Source organism: Denticeps clupeoides, chromosome 15 (assembly GCF_900700375.1).
Source record: "Denticeps clupeoides chromosome 15, fDenClu1.1, whole genome shotgun sequence".
Classification (NCBI taxonomy): Eukaryota; Metazoa; Chordata; class Actinopteri; order Clupeiformes; family Denticipitidae; genus Denticeps; species Denticeps clupeoides.
In genome coordinates, this window is record NC_041721.1 from 13,280,521 (window position 1) to 13,298,208 (window position 17,688).

Here is a 17,688-nt window from a genome sequence, read left to right on the forward strand (position 1 = left end):
TAACGTTTGTTTGAAGTTTTTGTAATGTTTTCTGTCCGGTTGCTTTGTTAACACAACACTGAGGCTGAGATAGCAATCAGTGTGTGTGTATGTGTGTGTGTGTGTTTGTGTTGTGTGTGTGTGTGTGTGCATGTATGTGTGTGTGTGTTTGTGTTGTGTGTGCGTGTATGTGTGTGTGTGCATGTGTTTGTGTTGTGTGTGTGTTTGTGTGTGTGCGTGTGTGTGTGCGTGTGTTGTGTGTGTGTGTGTATGTGTGCGTGTGTTGTGTGTGTGTTGTGCGTGTTGTGTTTTGTGTGGTGTGTGTGTGTGTGTGTGCGTGTGTTGCGTGTGTGTGTGCGTGTGTGTGAGTGTGTGCGTGTGTGCGTGTGTGTGTGTGCGTGTGTGCGTGTGTTGTGTGTGCGTGTGTTGCGTGTGTGTGTTTGTGTTGCGTGTGTGTGTGTTTGTGTTGCGTGTGTGTGTGTGTGTGTGTGTGTGGCAGTTCTTGTGACAGCTCGGCCGCTGGGTAAAATGACTAGCAGCTGGAGGTGACAGTTGTTTTAACAGCTGAGCTGACAGGATTAATTCAAATGCACTGAAATCAAAAAATGTGCAACACCTGTTCCATCTTCCTGGCCCCCTGTGCACAAGGTACCGCAGGTTGGGGGTGAGAGAGAGAGAGAGAGAGAGAGAGAGAGAGACCGTGCAAGGATCGATTAGACCTGTGCGTGTTCAAAAGGGCGAGAGCGAGAATGATGATAGTGGAAAAAGAACTCATCTGCCCCGGCACATCAAGGTAAAACGAGGCTCCGCCCTCCCCTCCTGCCCCGACCACAGGAAGGACGGGGTGTTCAGGGTGACCCTCTTTACAACTTCTCCCTCGCAGGCCGTCTAATGGGATCTGCTCTGACCAGAGAAAACCCTGACCTGTAACCGGCTCCAGCCTGAGTCTCGGCGTCTGTTGCTGCGTGTGTGTGTGTGTGTGTGTGTGTGTGTGTGTGTGTGTGCAACGAACACGCTGGCGTCCAGCATATGTTTATACATCGAGGAAGCAACGCTGTGTATTATGGGTAATCGGGGCCGGATTCCTGGAGCGGGCTGATGTGGTGTTAGCCATCTCTCACATGCTTAAAGCGGCCCTTCAAAATCCCTTTCAGATCTATTTCTAACCAGAGAAATCCCCTCCTTTACCGCGCGCTGGTACCACACACACTCTTACTCGTTCAGGGGTAATGGCGGAAAATGTAAAGCAACTTTATAAGCAGATTGCGCTCTATTTGCACATAAGCCTGAGAGGATTAGCATATGTGCAATGTATGGGCAGGAACGCGCATACCTACATGTGCATGGCACAGTGAGGGGATGTGTATCATGATATTAAAAAAAGTCCCGAAATGAACACACACACACACACACACGCACGCACACACACCGGTCCTGTAAAGCATCCTAATTGGTACGATGGGTGAGAAATAAACGCTCTAACGTTGATTCACGCTTTAAGGGGAGAATGTAGCGGGCCGCACGTTATATTTTGCTGCGGCAAAAAAGAACCCTCTTTGTCAACACAGAGCTAATCAAAGCTAAGTGCCACGGCAAGGTATTCCATTTAGTATCAGTGCCACGAGGGTTTAAAGACATAATGCATATTCATGACTTATTATATTCCATTATTTAGCATTAACTTCAAAAAAATGCCTACATACACAAAATATAATTTGCATGTTAATAGATATGGGTGTACTTGACAAATAAGCATAAGAATCATAGGCGCGCTCGAACATCCGAGGCCTTTTTACATTTAATGATGATTTGAAAGTGTTTGTGAGTGTGTGTGTGTGTGTGAATGCAGTACCGCATTCAAGCTTTTATTTTTTTACACAAACAGGAAAAGATAAACCTCTCTGCTCCGTGAGAACGCTCTCCGTTTTAATTAGGGGGTAAATCACCATCAGCTCTGAAGTCATTCGTTCACCCCAAAACAAATGCTTCATTCCAGTCCTCAAAATCCATAATAAGCATAAAAAAAATGCACATGAAGATGGTTCCTCTGATTCGGGTGTTTTTTTGTGGAGGGACACGGACCAAGGCCCCCGGTCTGAGCTCTCACTCCACGATCGGGGCTCTGTGACGGGACTGTGGAGAAGGTCTTTAACACCCCTGACCGCTGTGACAGGCCCCGTGACTTCTTCATCCACCATGGGAAAAGAAAAAGAGGCGCCTGATTCAGAAAACGCACCGGGAGGTCACACACTCCATCACACACGCCCCCCCCCCCAAAAAAAAACCCTCTCCGTTTGTCTGCCGTCATGCCTCCCGATGTCCGTCACCGCCTCGCCATCCAGACCCACACTTTCAAAAGGGGGGTTGCATTCCCGTCCGACGGACGTTTATTCGCCTCTTCAGTATCACTTATCTAACTGGGAGTGAAGGGGGGCAGGAATGAGCACCACGGTGGAAGGCTGAAAGCCGTGCACCAAAACAATTCAATAAAGAAAGAAAGACAGAAAGAAAGAAAGAAAGAAAGAAAGAAAAGTGACTTGAATGTGCAGCTTTCATAATGCAGCAGACAATGGCGGGGTGGACCACAATGGGCCCTCAGGTTATTCTCACGTCTGACACTTTCACAAGCCTCAAAGATCGAGCGGGCGAGCGAGACAGGGAGGGAGAGAGAGAAAGAGCCTGGCTCTGGGGGCGAGCGATGTAGAAATATTTATATAGGTGTCTATTTCTGAAAACAATGCATTTTGTGTGTGTGTGTGTGTGTGTGTGTGTGTACTGGCTGTACAGTATGGCCAACCGCTATAAAACAAAAGAGGGCAGAGCTCGGGCGGCACTCGTGTGGTGGTTTGAAGCCCCGCTCGCTCTGTCACCGCGGGGGCCCAACAGAGCGCCACTGATACACCGGGTGGCAGAGAGAGATGCGGGAGGGAGATATACGGCGTACGGAGGACGAGAGCGCGAAGAGAGAGGCGCGTTCGCCGCGCGTCTTGAACTCCTGTTAATTCACGTTGCCTCTTGCTTTTAGCTCTTCAATCTGTTCGCCGCAATTAAGCGTGAATGTAAAACACATCCCTCGATCTCTGCCTCCCCCCCCTCCCCTCCACTCCACTCCTTTACTCCTCTCGTGTTTTTCCCAGAGAGCGAGAGAAGGGGGGATAATTACAAACAATGGCAGCAAAAATCCAGCACTTAATGTTAATTTATACAACAAACTAATTACTCCCAAATGCTGGGAATCGCGCGCGGAACTTCCTGCTCTCGCCGCACCGTGGGCCCCTGAACCCCATTACTCACAGGAGCCGGAGATAATGCTGCGCGCGCTGTTATTTTCAACGTTGTTTCCTATTTGCACGGCTTCCAAGTGTGAGCAAACCTTCGACGAAATTGTGACATTAACTGGTTGTGTTTTTACATTTTGGAGATTTGCTGCATTGGCGATGAGTGTAACGACACAAATTGTAGCTTAAGTACATTCGGCATAGGCCAGGAGTGATCAGAATTTCTCATGACAATCACTAGATTCATTGAGCGCGCTAGCTGGCGGGCTATAAGGGTCTTTTCTTACATCTGCAAAATCCCAGCAGAGCAAGAGCGAAAGTAGTAGTAGCTGGTAGCTCGTAGTAGTAGCTACGAAAGTTTACTGCAACAATGTGTACTGGTCAGCATGGACCATGAATGATTCGCTTTTATGAACATTTGTGAGCCAGTGCATGAGCTGGATAGCTGACATGTAGTATGATGGGTGGAGCATCACTAAGGGACATACAACTGACCACACTGAGACATTTGCTGTAACCTTGCAGCACATTAAGGACACATCAGTGCATTAGTGTTCATATCCATATGTGTTCTCTTTCCTTCCTCCTTTCTTTCTGTTCACAGTGTTTCTGCCCATTCCATTGTCGCCCATTGGAGGGTACAGATGCATAAGGGAACTCTTGTGAGTGTGCGTTTGTGAGGCACAATGGCCATGCCTAAGTGCCTGTCCTATAAAATGCCCCACTGCTTCTTCATGCCGACTCGGCTTTTCATCCACCAAAGCACAAGTCGGCTCATCTTCCTGCATGGAGTTCTTGTTCATGCTGAGACTCATGTGGGACGCGCACCGATGTCAATGGTCATTAAAAAGGCTTATGTGTACGTTACATTTTTCAACCCCTCACCTGACATGATAGGATTCGCGCAGGAGACTTCGTACAAAGCTGAAGGGCGGTCAGTTTGCACCACCTCTAAGAACGACTGTGGCGACCTAAAACGTAATAAACCTGCTTCACTCCTGGTACCAGTGTGCAGTGGACTAACAACACTGACATCAGAGTAAGAGAATCTGTGATGCGCATCAGGGCCAGAGTATGGGTCACTTGGACCTAGGGGTCTAAGCCCCTGGCAGCAGAACCATGGAGCCGAGCCGTGGTTCTGTGTGCATGTAGAGCTGACGGGAAATGGGGCTGGCCTGATCTATGAATCTCACACACACACACACACACACACACACTCTGGAGACCAAGAACATCTGTGTCCCACATAACACAGAGAAAATGGACTAAAAATGAGCAGTGTTTATGATGATGATCAGTATGATTTTTAATAATAAATTAAAATAGATAGATAGACAGATACAGTTCCCCAACTGTATTGTGCTGATGTTCTTCTCCTTCACTCTTTTCTTCAACTCTCGCTCTGTACCTCCTGCCAAATCCCAGCACCCTTCTTCCCAACGTCCATGATTAAAGGTAATGACACACACACACACTTCAGCACGGCACCTCTCTACCTCTCTAGACATCTCTCCACCTCACTCACTGACACACACATTCGCTCACTAGTTCAGGATGAAGGGAGGACAGAGACAGAGGGGGAAGAAAGTAATGAAAAAGGGAAATAATGAGGAGCAACAAGAAAGATGAAAACAAATAAATAAATACATAAATGAAGAACTCCCTGGCTGGACAGGAGAGAAACAAAAAAAAAATAAAAAAGAGGGAATAGAAGGGCCTGCAGCAATGTGATGTGACAGATTTGCATTTCCACTCCACCGGCGACACCCCTTTTACAGCAAGTGGTGGAGATCCGTGTGTGTGTGTGTGTGTGTGTGTGTGTGCGTGGGTGTGTGTGTGTCGGGGTAACAGGTGAGTGTGAAGAGGGAGGCAGAAGATGAATAGCTGCAGCAGACCAGTGCTGGACCATCCGGAGCGGTCAATAAGGGACGCCGCCGACAGTCATTTATTAAAGGGCAAGTGGCTCAGTCCCCAGAACTCAGAACTCAGCACAGTGACACCGACCAGCTGGGCCAGACTCACACACACGCACACACACATTCTCTCACTCACTAGCATCTACACTTGCATGCACACACACACACTCAATGGCATGCACACATTTTCATACACACGAGAGAGTGGTTGCGTTGACGATGACCCAGAAGAAGCCCTGGCTGTCTGGTTTAACAAACGACAGTCCTCTCCTTCGCTCCTCCATTCATCTCGGGGGTAAGTGGAGCAGCCGTGATGGAGCTAACAGTCCGTCTGACACAGAGACGCCCGCTCCCCCTCCACTGGACACAGTGGAGCACCGCGCTTCACCCACCCCGTCTCGCTCTCCATGGGTTACATGAGTCTGAATGATCATCAGGAGATGATCTCCCCCTCGTCTTGTTTTATAGGGGGCCCGGGCGAATTGTTTTCTGACCCATTTTCTGTTCTTTTTCTCTCTCGTGCTGCAGAAGTCTCAGTCTATGTCATTGATCCAGCTGGAAACAGCGTGTGAAAAAAGAGGTGGTGGAGGTGGTGGTGAACGTGGGGTGAAACGGGCAGGGTAATAATACGACCCCTTTCATAATGATTAAAGCCTTCATTAATTTTTCATCACAACCTGCCGTTTGCGCCTAATGGCCTTTGTGAAGTACACAACCAAACAATGGGGCAGGAAGAAAGGGATTTTTCATCCGGCGAACTGGAGCACTGGCTCAATACCATCTTCTCCCCTGTTCTCTCTCTCTCTCTCTCTCTCTCTCTCTCTCTCTTTAGCCTTCCTTTCTTTCCTAGCTCCTCTGTTCTAGGTGTGTGTGTGTGTGTGTGTGTGTGTACAGTGCAGCTCCTTTGTTATATTCTTTAAAGTGTAGCAAAAATACGAGGGTCCATTCTGTGTGTATATCATTGTGGTCCTTCACTAATGCCGTTTCTCCTCTCTCTGGCTTTCTGACTGGGTCCCATTAAGGTCTTTAGCCAGGTAATTTACTGCTGGGAACAGGGTAAATAAAAAAAATACTTCCCCACTATCTTTGATTAGGTATGAGTTTATATTTCTCTCACACTGTCTTTTTGATATAAAAACCACAATGCAGTGATAATAACAACAAGTGCAATGCGGGGTGCTATGCTAACTGGGCTTTATTTCAGGGGGCACAATCAACAACATTACAACAAGTGCATCTTTTAAGGAAACCGATTCGTCCAATGAAGACATTTGTGATCAAGCCTGTTCCATAATCCTTTTCCACAGGGTCCCCACACATGTAGGGTCTTGCCGTCCCATTCCAGGGCCCAGTCTACATACCATAGTGCATGCCTTTAACCAGTGGAAAAAAAACCTTGCACCAACACAAGAAAGCATGCAAACTCCACACACCCAAACCTGGATTTGAACCCGCAGCCTTGGAGATGTGAGGCCGCCACTTCATCAGATCTATTTTAATTTATAAAATACAGTATATCTAACTATCCCAAGAGGCTAACTATAGCTTACTAAGAAGTAGCTCAATGTGCTATTTATTGTTACCTTTTTAGTGCAAGAAGAGAGTTGACTGGCGAATGTGTCCCATGCGTTAGGACTGGTCAAATTACAGCCCCTCGATTTACAATGAAGGAAAGCGTGTTTGCCCAGGGCAGAGCTGCAGAGGATCTATGGGGCAATAATCCCTCTGTCAAACGTTCTGTTATGGGAAGGAATGTGTAGAATCCACATTTGTGTTTGGACAATGGACTTTAAGCGCACACGTGACTCTCCAACACACACGTACACACAGCCACAAGCATTGCTGTTCGTGAATGATACACACACACACACACACACACACACACACACACACACACACACTTCCTCTGTACAGTGGGAGGGATTGGCTGTAAAAGCTGCACTCAGAGTTATGTACACACACACACACACACAGACAACACACATCCACACCTTCAATCATGATTGGTCAAACAAGAGCCCATAACACATAAGCACACACAGCGGTCACGGCCATGATTATTCATGAAGAATTAGCCCGTAATTAAACAGTGCATGTTGCAGGAGACAGAAGCAGATCCCATCTCTCAAAGAGAGAGCGAGCGAGAGAGAGACAATCAGGCTGTAATGAATATGCAAACGTGCAAAAGACAATAGCTCACAACAGCTGATGCTGTCAAGGCAGAGACAAAGGCCTGACTCTGTTATGGGCCTCATTATGGGAATTCGTTGGTCAGGAATGACAGCCTGAGATGCAGGAGGATAGAGACCCGTTCTCTTTCCACACACAATGAAACGTACACATCGCCCTGCTTGACTGTACGTACTTTACATACTTCGTTACTGTGCACTCTGTCTGGCCTGCCTTTGAGCAGCGGTGTTTGCGTGGCTTGAATATCCCTTTCATGTCCAGTCAAATGAAGCTTGTGCAGGTAGGCAAAGCAAGCACGGGTGTAGATTTGTTCGCAGTAACCCGGCGCTTGTGCTGCTTTTTGTTACACTTTGAACAATGTGCATTTGTGTGATTGAACTTGAGCACATTTGTGACAGTGTGTATGCGTGGTATGTAAAGGTTGGCAAATGAAAGGAACGTTCTGACAGTATAAAGCAGCGGAGGACTGAGGGTCGCTGGAGATTCATTTAATATGTATGTGTGTGTGTGTGTGTGTGTGTGTGTGTGTGTGTGTGTGTGTGTGTGTGTGTGTGTGTGGAAAATAGCTCACCCTCTGGCTCATTCTTGATCAGCTCCTCCATCTTGCGCTGTTTCAGCGTGTCCACCACATCCGCCAGGCTGCCCTTGCGCCTCTCGGGCGTGCTCATGGCCGTGGTGCTGCCCGATTCGCTGGCGGGCCGGCCGGCCTCCTCCAGCTTCCCGGGTGAGGTAGAAGAGTTGTGCTGTGGGTACGGACTCAGGGCCACGCCCTTACTGCTCTCGTGCTCCTGTACAGACATGGAGAGAAAGACACATGTGAGGAGAAGCAGGTGTGTTTGTGCCAGAGTGAGAGAATTAAAGGTTACTAAAAGGTTAAAGGGAAGAAAGAGAGGTGAAGAAGTCTGTTTGATATAGGGACAGGCAAAGACAAGGAGAAGAGAAAAAGTCACCAAAATGTCCTGTAAAACAGGGAACGGTAATGCGTGTGCTAAAACTGGTGGAGAAAGGAAAGGTAGAGGAAGACAAAAAGCTTCTTCCACTCCCGATCTTCCCCGACGTCCTCTTGCTCTTTTATCTGAATCCAGTCATCTTAACTCCCCAGCTCGGTCCCTCCGTCAGTCATGACAGAAGTCTCCGCACGAGAAGAAACAAACACAAAGCGAAGTAAAGCTCACTTCGATCTTGTGAAATGCCTCTCCCCAAACTTTTTTCCTCCATTACTCTGAAGGGCTTCCAAGCGCTTGTACAGTTCCAGTCGTTTCAACTGCGTCTCGCTTTCTTAGGCACAAATGATGCAAAAAAATTACAAAGATAGAAAAGAAAAGCTGGAGCAGGACAGTCGTGATTAACGCTGACATGTAAAGCTGTAAAGACATTCGCCTCTTCCTCTCCATGGTGCACAGTGATTCTGGGCCTGTATTCTAGAGTAACGTGTACTGTGTTTTTTGTATTGTTTTTAATGCTCACCTTTTTCATAAGGTTTTTTATCTCATTGTTTTTCATCATAATCACAATCATCAATCATCGTTATTTCAACCAGTGTAAATGTTTTCTGGACAGATTACTGCTGGTTTGAATGTAGGAATGGCCAGAGGACATTGAAGTGGACATGGTCTTCTTCACAGGCAGCAGTCCAGAGAAATTAGCTCTCGTTCGTAAAGTTTAATTACAAAACAGGTTGGGAAATTGCAGACAAGGTCAATAGTCCGTCGTCATTAATCGGGGTTAATCTTTTGCTAATCTGGCCCTATTATCAAGCATGCCACCTGCGTGAGTAGCAACTTGGACAATGGACTAATCCCACCAAGAGCTGAAGAGAGATGATGCAGGGCGTGACACCTGACTCCTTACAACCTGGAGCTTCACCGTTTCAGAATAAAATGGTCAGATTTTCACTGACCATTAAAGACCATGCCACAAGATCAAGATCAGCAGAAAACATCTCAAATCATGACGTAAACATCATTTACGGCATTTATCAGACGCACTTGTCCAGCGCTTCAATGGGGATTTGAACCTGGGTCTTCTGGTTCATAAGCGAGTGTGTTACCCACTAGGCCACTACCACCCATCAAATGTACTTTTTTCTCAAACTACAAAAAACAAAGACTTGCACACAGATAACTTTTCTACTGTACGAGCTACATAAACAATGTCAGAATTCACCTCTGCCCTTATATAATGTGGTCAGTAATAAATAGCAGATAATTCATATCTGCAATTAATTATTAACTAGAGGCTTGATGAGAATAATGAACCCTTCTAATAATTTAAACCAAGTCCATCAGGATCGCTGTCCGATTTAGCCAGGAGAGACTGCTGCTATTTTTAAAAAATTATATATATACATATGCAATACCCTGGTGACTATGGTGAACATGCTGCAACGTAAACCGACACTGTATTTATTGACAAGGTCATTAATTAGTGGCAGGTTTTATGTTTTACTGGAAATAATGATTTCTTGGAATGGAGCAGGAAAGTTGGCACTCCGTCAGTGGTGGGGGGGCAGAAGTCAGGTAGAGCACAGCCAATGTTGACACTGCGCAGATACACTGCAGTGGGTCTCCAAAATCTGTGCACCCTAATGTAATGTTGCAAAAATGATGCGTGTGCGTGATTTCTGACCGTCTACACGTACTGCCGTGTACGAGTACAGTACACAGCGGCACCTCCGTCCCATTGGTTTAAACAGATTGCTCCAGGTTATTTGAGCGAACTTTTGTATCAGTGCATTTGCGAACACTATTTTTAAATTGAACACGACCCAATAGGACTGTAAAGTTTTTGAAATATGCATGGGTCAAGTGTGTCTCGCTGCTCTCCCCAGACCGCCACAGCACGCGGGCATGTTGAAAATGATCAGTTATGGCAGTGCAAACGCTAAGCTGAGAAAGCACTGTCCCCATGCACCTGTCTGGTTCTCACAAACACACACACACACACACACACACACACACACACACACACACAAGCAGCACTTCTAACCACAGAAGCCGGCACACTCAATAATTCATTCACAGTCGCCTTCATGAAGTGGCGGCGCTGAGCCGAGCCTCTGCAGTGGATGGATACAGGGGCAGATTAATGGTAATGGGTGTGAATGTTATTCATCACTCATAATCATCACCACCGCAGCAGCAGCAGCAGCAGCAGCAGCTTAAATCCGACTCATCTGGCCGGCCTGCGCTGAGCTGGCTGCTCGGGACCACGCGGAGCAATTACAGCCCAAAGGAGGCCGTTCGCCTCGTCACCGCCATAAACAGTCACTGTTCCACTCCGGGTTTTTTTTTTAACCAAAGTAGGTTAGCAGTCGATTCACATCCATGACAGTGTGAATCTTTGCTATGCTTTCAATCATCCTAGTACATGACAAGACTCATCTAAAGTCGCCACCTCCGTCCCCATGTCGGGAATTAAGGAACAGGATGAAGAGGGTTCAAAAAAAAAAAAAAAAAACAGAGACGTCAACCCTCACTCAAATATAAAGACAGACTGAAGAAAATAGAAAGGCCAAAGGAAAATGGCAGAAAGATGGAGTGAGAGACAAAGATTAGGGGAAAAAAAAGGAAAGAGGGACGAAATAAGATATAGAAAAAATAAATAGGAGAGAGAGAGAATGGCAGCTGCCTCAGTACAGACTCTGCCCACATTAGTGTGGCAGGCATCTTGAACACAGTCACACCTGTCACATCCAATTTATTTAATCCACTGCCTACTTAAAAAAAAAAAAGAGGGAGAGAGAGAGCCCAGCGACACTCGTTCTTTCTAGAAAGATGTCTTGCAGAAAGAAAAAAAAAAAAAAACACACACACACACACACACACACACACACAAAAGCAAAGATGAAGACGGAAGACGAAGAGTGAGCGGGAGGGAACCCGGGCCGCTCAGGCACGTGCAGATGTCATCAAAAGACGTCCAGACGAAAGGTCATTCCGTCATCAAAGGGAATTAATAGCGCGATCATCTTCAAAGACTCCCTCGTTTTTTTTATTTTTTTATTCTGCGTTGGGTATTATTTCTACGCAAAGCAGACAGCCTTACGCGAGGGAACTTAACGGGTTTATATCCCCCCCCCATGCATAATCCACACACTGACATGTTTTTCACTGTATTAAAAATATCCAGGTTAAGTACCTTGTTTGAGCTTACAACAGCGTTTAACCCCAAAACCAACTGCAGAATGCAATTTTCTCAGCATTTCTGTTTCATATTGCATCGGTGTGCACGTGTGTGTTTGGTTAGGAATACAGGCCTATGGCCGTGAATGAGTTTGGGACCTCAAGTGATTCTAAATTGTGAGTTGGCGCATTTGTGAATAGGTGTTCAGCGAGGTCTGGTCGCATGCATGCAAGTGTGTGTGTGCCTCAATCTATGTATTTATATGCATTTGATCTACAATTCTTGATGGTGTAGGCGGTTCTGCTTTTAGTTTTTGCAGATGTCGATTCTGCCGCAAATGAGTGGAACAAAGTGAGCCGTGCGCTGTTCTCTCCACTCGCTCCTGATCCCTTTAGTGCTCCGGCATGGGAACAGAATTAAACAACTTTTGTCTTCTTAAGCTCATCTGTGACAGGCCCTGATTTAAGCACACTTAACACTTGCCAAAAAAAAAATAAAAATCGAAATGCCATTTCTTTCTCTCACTCTTTCGCATCTCCGTCTCTTCTTTCCGTCGCTGCCAGCACAGATGCTCGTTCTCCTCCCTGCTTTCATTCCCCCCCCCTCCTGAAGATACCAGCCCGTCCACCTCAGGCCTCCGCCCCCCCATCCTGACACTCCACCCTTCTGTTGGAGCAACAGCAGATTAAGGTGTAGCCCAGGGTGAAGGAATGTTGTGCAGGTAAGACACAGAGGGCATGGAAGGGCTCTCTCTCTCACACACACACACACACACGTATACACGCACTGGGCGAGATAAGGAGAGAGAGAGAGAGAGAGAGAGAGAGAGAGAGAGAGAGAGGAACACTCGAACGAGGAAGCATGACGACTGTCTCCGGTCGCACGGTGACACCGCCGCTGTTGTCTTTAAGCTGTGCTCTCAATCCTCTCACCGCACCGGGGCTAAAGGCTGCGATTGTCAGCTTTGATTCTGAGCCCTCTGGGGAGTCACTTCACACACACACACACAGCCATGCACACACTCTGTGCCCCACAGGGGTGTCCCCCACACACTCCCACTCCGCTCGACACGAACTTTCTCTGCTCCGGCGCAGCGTGGATGGGTCTGCCGTGCAACTCGGCGCCATCCAGCAGGATTTACGTGCTGCGGCGTCGCTGCCGTCTGCCTTTCTTTGTGCTTCTTTCCCCTCTTGACCTAAATCGCAAGTGTCAGTTCCTGCAGGATTTTTACATATTCTCTAAACACATTATGTTCCTGGTGTGACAACGTCTGATCATTTTCAGTGGAATTATGTGTCATTTTGTGTCAAGAAATTTTCATCTGCTTTAAACAAACAAACAAAAAAAAAACAGTGTAAATAATGCTCAAATGTTTTGTAAAAATTCAATGCATGTTAATCTTCTGAAGGACTTTGCATTTCTACGAGGTTATAAATCACCACAAGAGCTACTGTCACTACTCAGTGTAATGAAGTTTTATTAGATTAGTATTAGATTAGTCTGGTTATCCCCAACAAAAACTATATTTCTTAGTAAACCAGACTAGAAGGAAAAAATTATATTAGTCCAAAAAAATATTTTTTGTCCCTGCTCATTAAGTGAACAAAACAGCATTAATTGATAACTGTATGTCGGCTAATGTATTTCTTTCTTCCTTTAATCCTTCCTTCCGCATATAACCTAATGGTGGTGGCCAGGTACGCTTAAATAAATCTCAAAACATAAAACCTGTGTGCGTGTGTTTAAAGATGAAAAGATCGTAATAATATTACTATTTTTAATTTCCAGCCTAATTTCATTTCCTATGATGCACTTATGATCGTTCGTTGGAGTTAATTGTTTTCTCATGTTTTAGCAGATGCCACGATAACTTTCCACGCAAGTGCCTCTTGACTCAACCAGCTAAATCAGGACGGGATTTCTTTCAGGGCTGCGTTTAAAGGCGTCTAATTGCACACCCGCATCATTATATATTTTAAAACAGCTAGTTAAGAGAGAGGCGGCGGACAGGGGGTGAAACTGGGACCCCGCACCTGGCAACCCACTCTCTCTCTCTCTCTCTCTCTCTCTCTCTCTCTCTCTCCGCCCCGGCCGGACGCGGCGGCGGCGGCGGAGGAGGAGGAGGAGGAGGAGGAGGATGAAGAGGTCAGCGCCGGAGGCGCGTGCGCCCGCTGCGTTAATTCACTATGACAAGATAAAGCGGTAATCTCCCCCTCGCTAACGCCGCCACCCGGGGAACGCGGGGAGTCGACTCGCTCCCCCGCGTCCGCTGCGCACAATTGCCGTGACAAAGCCCCCCATTCGGAGGGCTCCGCCGTGCAAAGTCTCTCCCCTGCCCGTCGGCGCGGATCGGCCCGGTGGCCGAACGGAACTGTCCCTCGACAACGGCGATCTTGCGTAAAGTCGCTCCCGGAGCGTGTTGCGCAGGACTTGTTGCAGAGCGGGGACTTTGGATTGTGGTTTATGGCTGGAAAAACCAACTCTGTCCCTAATCAGCACCTTAATTGTGGAATTAGCTCACGATTAAGTTCCGCTAAGCGCCAGTTCATTGTTTTACAGCATAGTGTTGGTTTCCAAACTCACGACTATCTGCGAGATAAAGTGTGGGGTGAGGAGATGGGGGGGGGGAAGGTCGGACCTGGATCGATGTGAGAGGTCTGTGGCGTGTCATGAGGTTCGCAGGCACCGTGTGTCTCATAAACATGCGGTGCTGTACACCGGGTCCGCAGAGGGGGTTCTCCAGTCTACACCATGGCGCATAACGGTGTTCAGGGAGCTTCTGAGAAGATCTGGAGACGGGCGAGGGCGCGGCGAAGCTGAATGGGCTCCCCACGCCAGTTCGTCTCGCTCCCAGATAAAGACGTGATTCATCTTGACCCTCTCCGAGCAGAGAGTGGGCCCGTCTGGCCGGCCGGCTTGTGAGTCGGTGGATGATATTTGAACGTGACCGTCACGAGAGTCGAGGTTGTGGGACGGGTCGCGCAAATATAGAGGGATGGCTGGTGTGGGAGATGCTGAGTAACCGTCAGACGGCGCCGTAAGACGGTCGCGAGACTCGGAGCTCATCCTGCTCCTAATGTGGCAATTCATTTATTTTGAGAAAATAAGTGCAAAATGGACGTTCAGCAACTAATCTCATGACGTACAACACGATTGTATTATGAACGTGATCATCTCACCACCTACTTATCTCTTGCTCTGTGACATGACTTTACATCACAACCCGGGCGTCATCCAAAATTTTGAGTTGCTCGACCATTCATGAGCTCGGATCATGTTATTTAAGAAATGTCCATAAGTGGGAGGAGCCTGGGAACCTGGAAGAAACCTGCAGGCCCAAGACGTCCTACCAGGACCCTTACCATGGAGCTCTGGAGAGTTGGGGGGCTGTCGAGGGGCCGAGGGGAGCGAGGGGACACCTTGCTGCAGTAGGAATTCAGGGGTAAGTGAATGACAGGGTGCCCGTCATTCTCCTCATCTTCCAATCGCTGTCTGCTCGTCGCCATGACTACCTCTCCATCTGTTCCCCCATATGGAGAGGCTGGTCGCTTGGAAGACATCCTAAAAAAGAGAGAGAGGGAGAGGAAGAGAGGAGGAATGAGTGAGTGAGTATGAAGCATCCTGGAAGGGGAGCAAGACATGGCTGTTCTTTAATCGTGACTGACACACATCCATGCCTTTGTGTGTAAGGCAGTGGGTCTCTGGCTTTCTTACACACACACACACACACACACACAAAGACACACATGTATGCATCATCCCGTTTCCCCCGATGCCCACACGTACGCACATGGCACCTACACGCCAGAGATAATCATTAACACTACGGCAATCAGACGCCGCTCCCATTCACCACAAAGGCTCCGCGTGCTATTATGCGTCTATCCCCCCCCCCATACATTTACTGTCAAGGCCTGTGTCATGAAGCACACACTCCGCTGGTCCATTAAGAAGAGCCAGGGCAAGCCCCCATTGACGACGCGAATGAAAGGACTGGCGAGCCACAATAGGCGGGAGAGACTACAGGGACCGTCGGGCCGCTAATAAAAGCCTGCTAATAACAATATCTAAAAACCCAGACAATACACGCAAAACAATGTGTGCCGAACAATGGCATGCATTAAAATGGCCCGAAAAAAAATCATATATTTTTCTTTTTTTCTTTTTTTTACTGCTAAGCTTTTGTTACGCCAATACCTTGAGAAAAGGAAGGAGAAATGCATCTGTTAAATGAGCTTGCTTTTCTTACCCTTCTCTTTCTTTTCAGCGGTACCCTTCTTTCTTTAGGTGAATAGGGGGAAAAAATGAATATGCTACAATAATGGGATTTAATCTGGTTCACAGCACTTCGTAAGTGCTTTCAGAAGCACTTCTCAGCCTTCTAGCTAGTGTAACCATGAGCTTTGGGTGATAAGGAACCGTATACCGAAGTACTAATGTCCATGGTAGTTATTTTTTTTCCCCCATTCTTACTCTGCCTCACTGCAACGCACAAACTCCTTCCCCGATTGATGCTAATGGGATTGACTTTTGGCCCATGCGCGGCCTTTCTGGCCGATAATAGACTTACGGCCTCGGTCAGTGTCTTTCCCGATTGGTGGTTACCGTTCCACTCGCGGCTTTCCTGCGAGGTGCCGCTCTCCTTTATTACAGTGAAGTGTAAACAGATTATTTTCTTACTGAAATTGGATTTAGCGTTAGCTGAGCGTGCGGCATTGTTGCGGCATGCTGCTCCGGTAATTAGCTCGACTGCTGCACGTCAGTGCTGGCGCAGTGTTGCTAATTTGCCAACATGGAACAAATAAAATAAATTAATAAACAAGACAAAAACACCCTTCGCCATTAGTATGACCTTAATCCAGAACCCATTGCAGGGACATAATAAAATGGTTCTAAATATAAAACGTGCCCCCTCCATCCGAACACTGCACCCACCATGCTGTTTTAGAACTAGAATGGAACCGTACCGAGGAGAAATATGTGTACGCTCGGCCCGTGTGTGTGTGTGTTTTGTTTACACAGCGAGTGAATGGAAGTGTGTGTGCGTGTGTGTGTGTGTGTGTGTGAGTGATCGGCCATGCCGCTTCACACTCGGGGAGGTAGCAGTATGAAAGCGACGAAGGCCCAGCTGTATAAACGGTGCGGGGCCGCCCTCCCCGACACCGCAGGCCCCGTCTGCCCGATCCTGCAGCCACACAGGGGCTGGCCTGAGCGCTGCCTGTTTACTTTACCTCCTTTCATTCTCGCACACACTGGGGCCTTTTGTTTCAGGCCCACGCTGCCCCCCCCCCCCCCCCCCCCCCCCCCCCCCCCCCAAAAAAAGAAAAACCTCCACCTCTGTCCACACCTCATTCTGCCCGGTCCACCCCCCCCCGCCCAGACCCGGCCCCTCCCAGAGCCTCGAATGGCCACTTTCACTCCCCGACAACACGCGCCAGTCTTCGGCTATTTCTGTAGGAAATACATAACCAAATAAATAAAGGAATAAACCGTTTTCTGCTCCTTTCCTACCCCGCTTACTTACTGCAAACACACACTCCCAGTTTCCTGCACCAGCTTACTGACACGGGCGCTTTCGCAGCTCCTCTTGAGCAATAAAATGTCTATTTTCCTCCAAGCCTTTGAAGTATAATTACTATACAATTCCACACCCCGGGTAACCAGGTTATAGCTGCTATTTCATTTAAAGTTGGCAGGACAGTCTTGGTCCACAGCCTACATGAAACATTTAAAGCGTGTAGTGATGTACAGATTAGAAAGAGAGGTTTTATTAAGTAGATAAATTGGCAGCAAAGCTGGTCTCCAAGGTCATAATTAGCCGCCATTAGCATAATTTCACTCCGTCCTTCTGTGGCTGCAATAAAGACGGGCATGCCAAACGCGGAAAACCCTCCCTCCTTCCCTCCCTCCCTCGCTCAAACTCTCGCTCGACTCCGTCCCGCTCTTTCAGATACGCCCGCTCGCACAGACCTTCGCTGCACGTGGCCGCCCTCTGCACCTTCCTGAGCGTTCCCCGCCACGCCACGCCACGCGGCACCCATACATTCCTAGTGCAGGAATACTACCGGCCGTTTATTCATTTATTTATTTTAATTTTGTGTGGTAGTCAGACACATCAGCCACTCGTGGGTCGGTCTGGGTTTCAGGGCGCAGCCCGGCCCTGGCCTGCCCTGGCTGTTGGCTGGTGCCCCCCTGCCTGG

At 47.8% G+C, this 17,688-nt stretch overlaps 1 protein-coding gene across 7 annotated transcripts in view; it reads right to left on the reverse strand.

Annotated features, from left to right (window-relative positions):
* The window catches only part of sox5 (SRY-box transcription factor 5), a 168,777-nt gene that overhangs the window by 51,430 nt on the left and 99,659 nt on the right, over positions 1–17,688 (reverse strand). For all 7 annotated transcript variants that reach the window (XM_028954941.1, XM_028954939.1, XM_028954936.1 and 4 more), the window contains 2 exons: positions 14,851–15,049; positions 7,935–8,151 (listed from right to left, as the gene is read on the reverse strand). In XM_028954941.1, the coding sequence (XP_028810774.1) occupies positions 7,935–8,151; positions 14,851–15,048 (415 nt within the window). In that variant the 5' untranslated portion in view covers position 15,049. The remainder of the gene's footprint in view (positions 1–7,934; positions 8,152–14,850; positions 15,050–17,688) is intronic.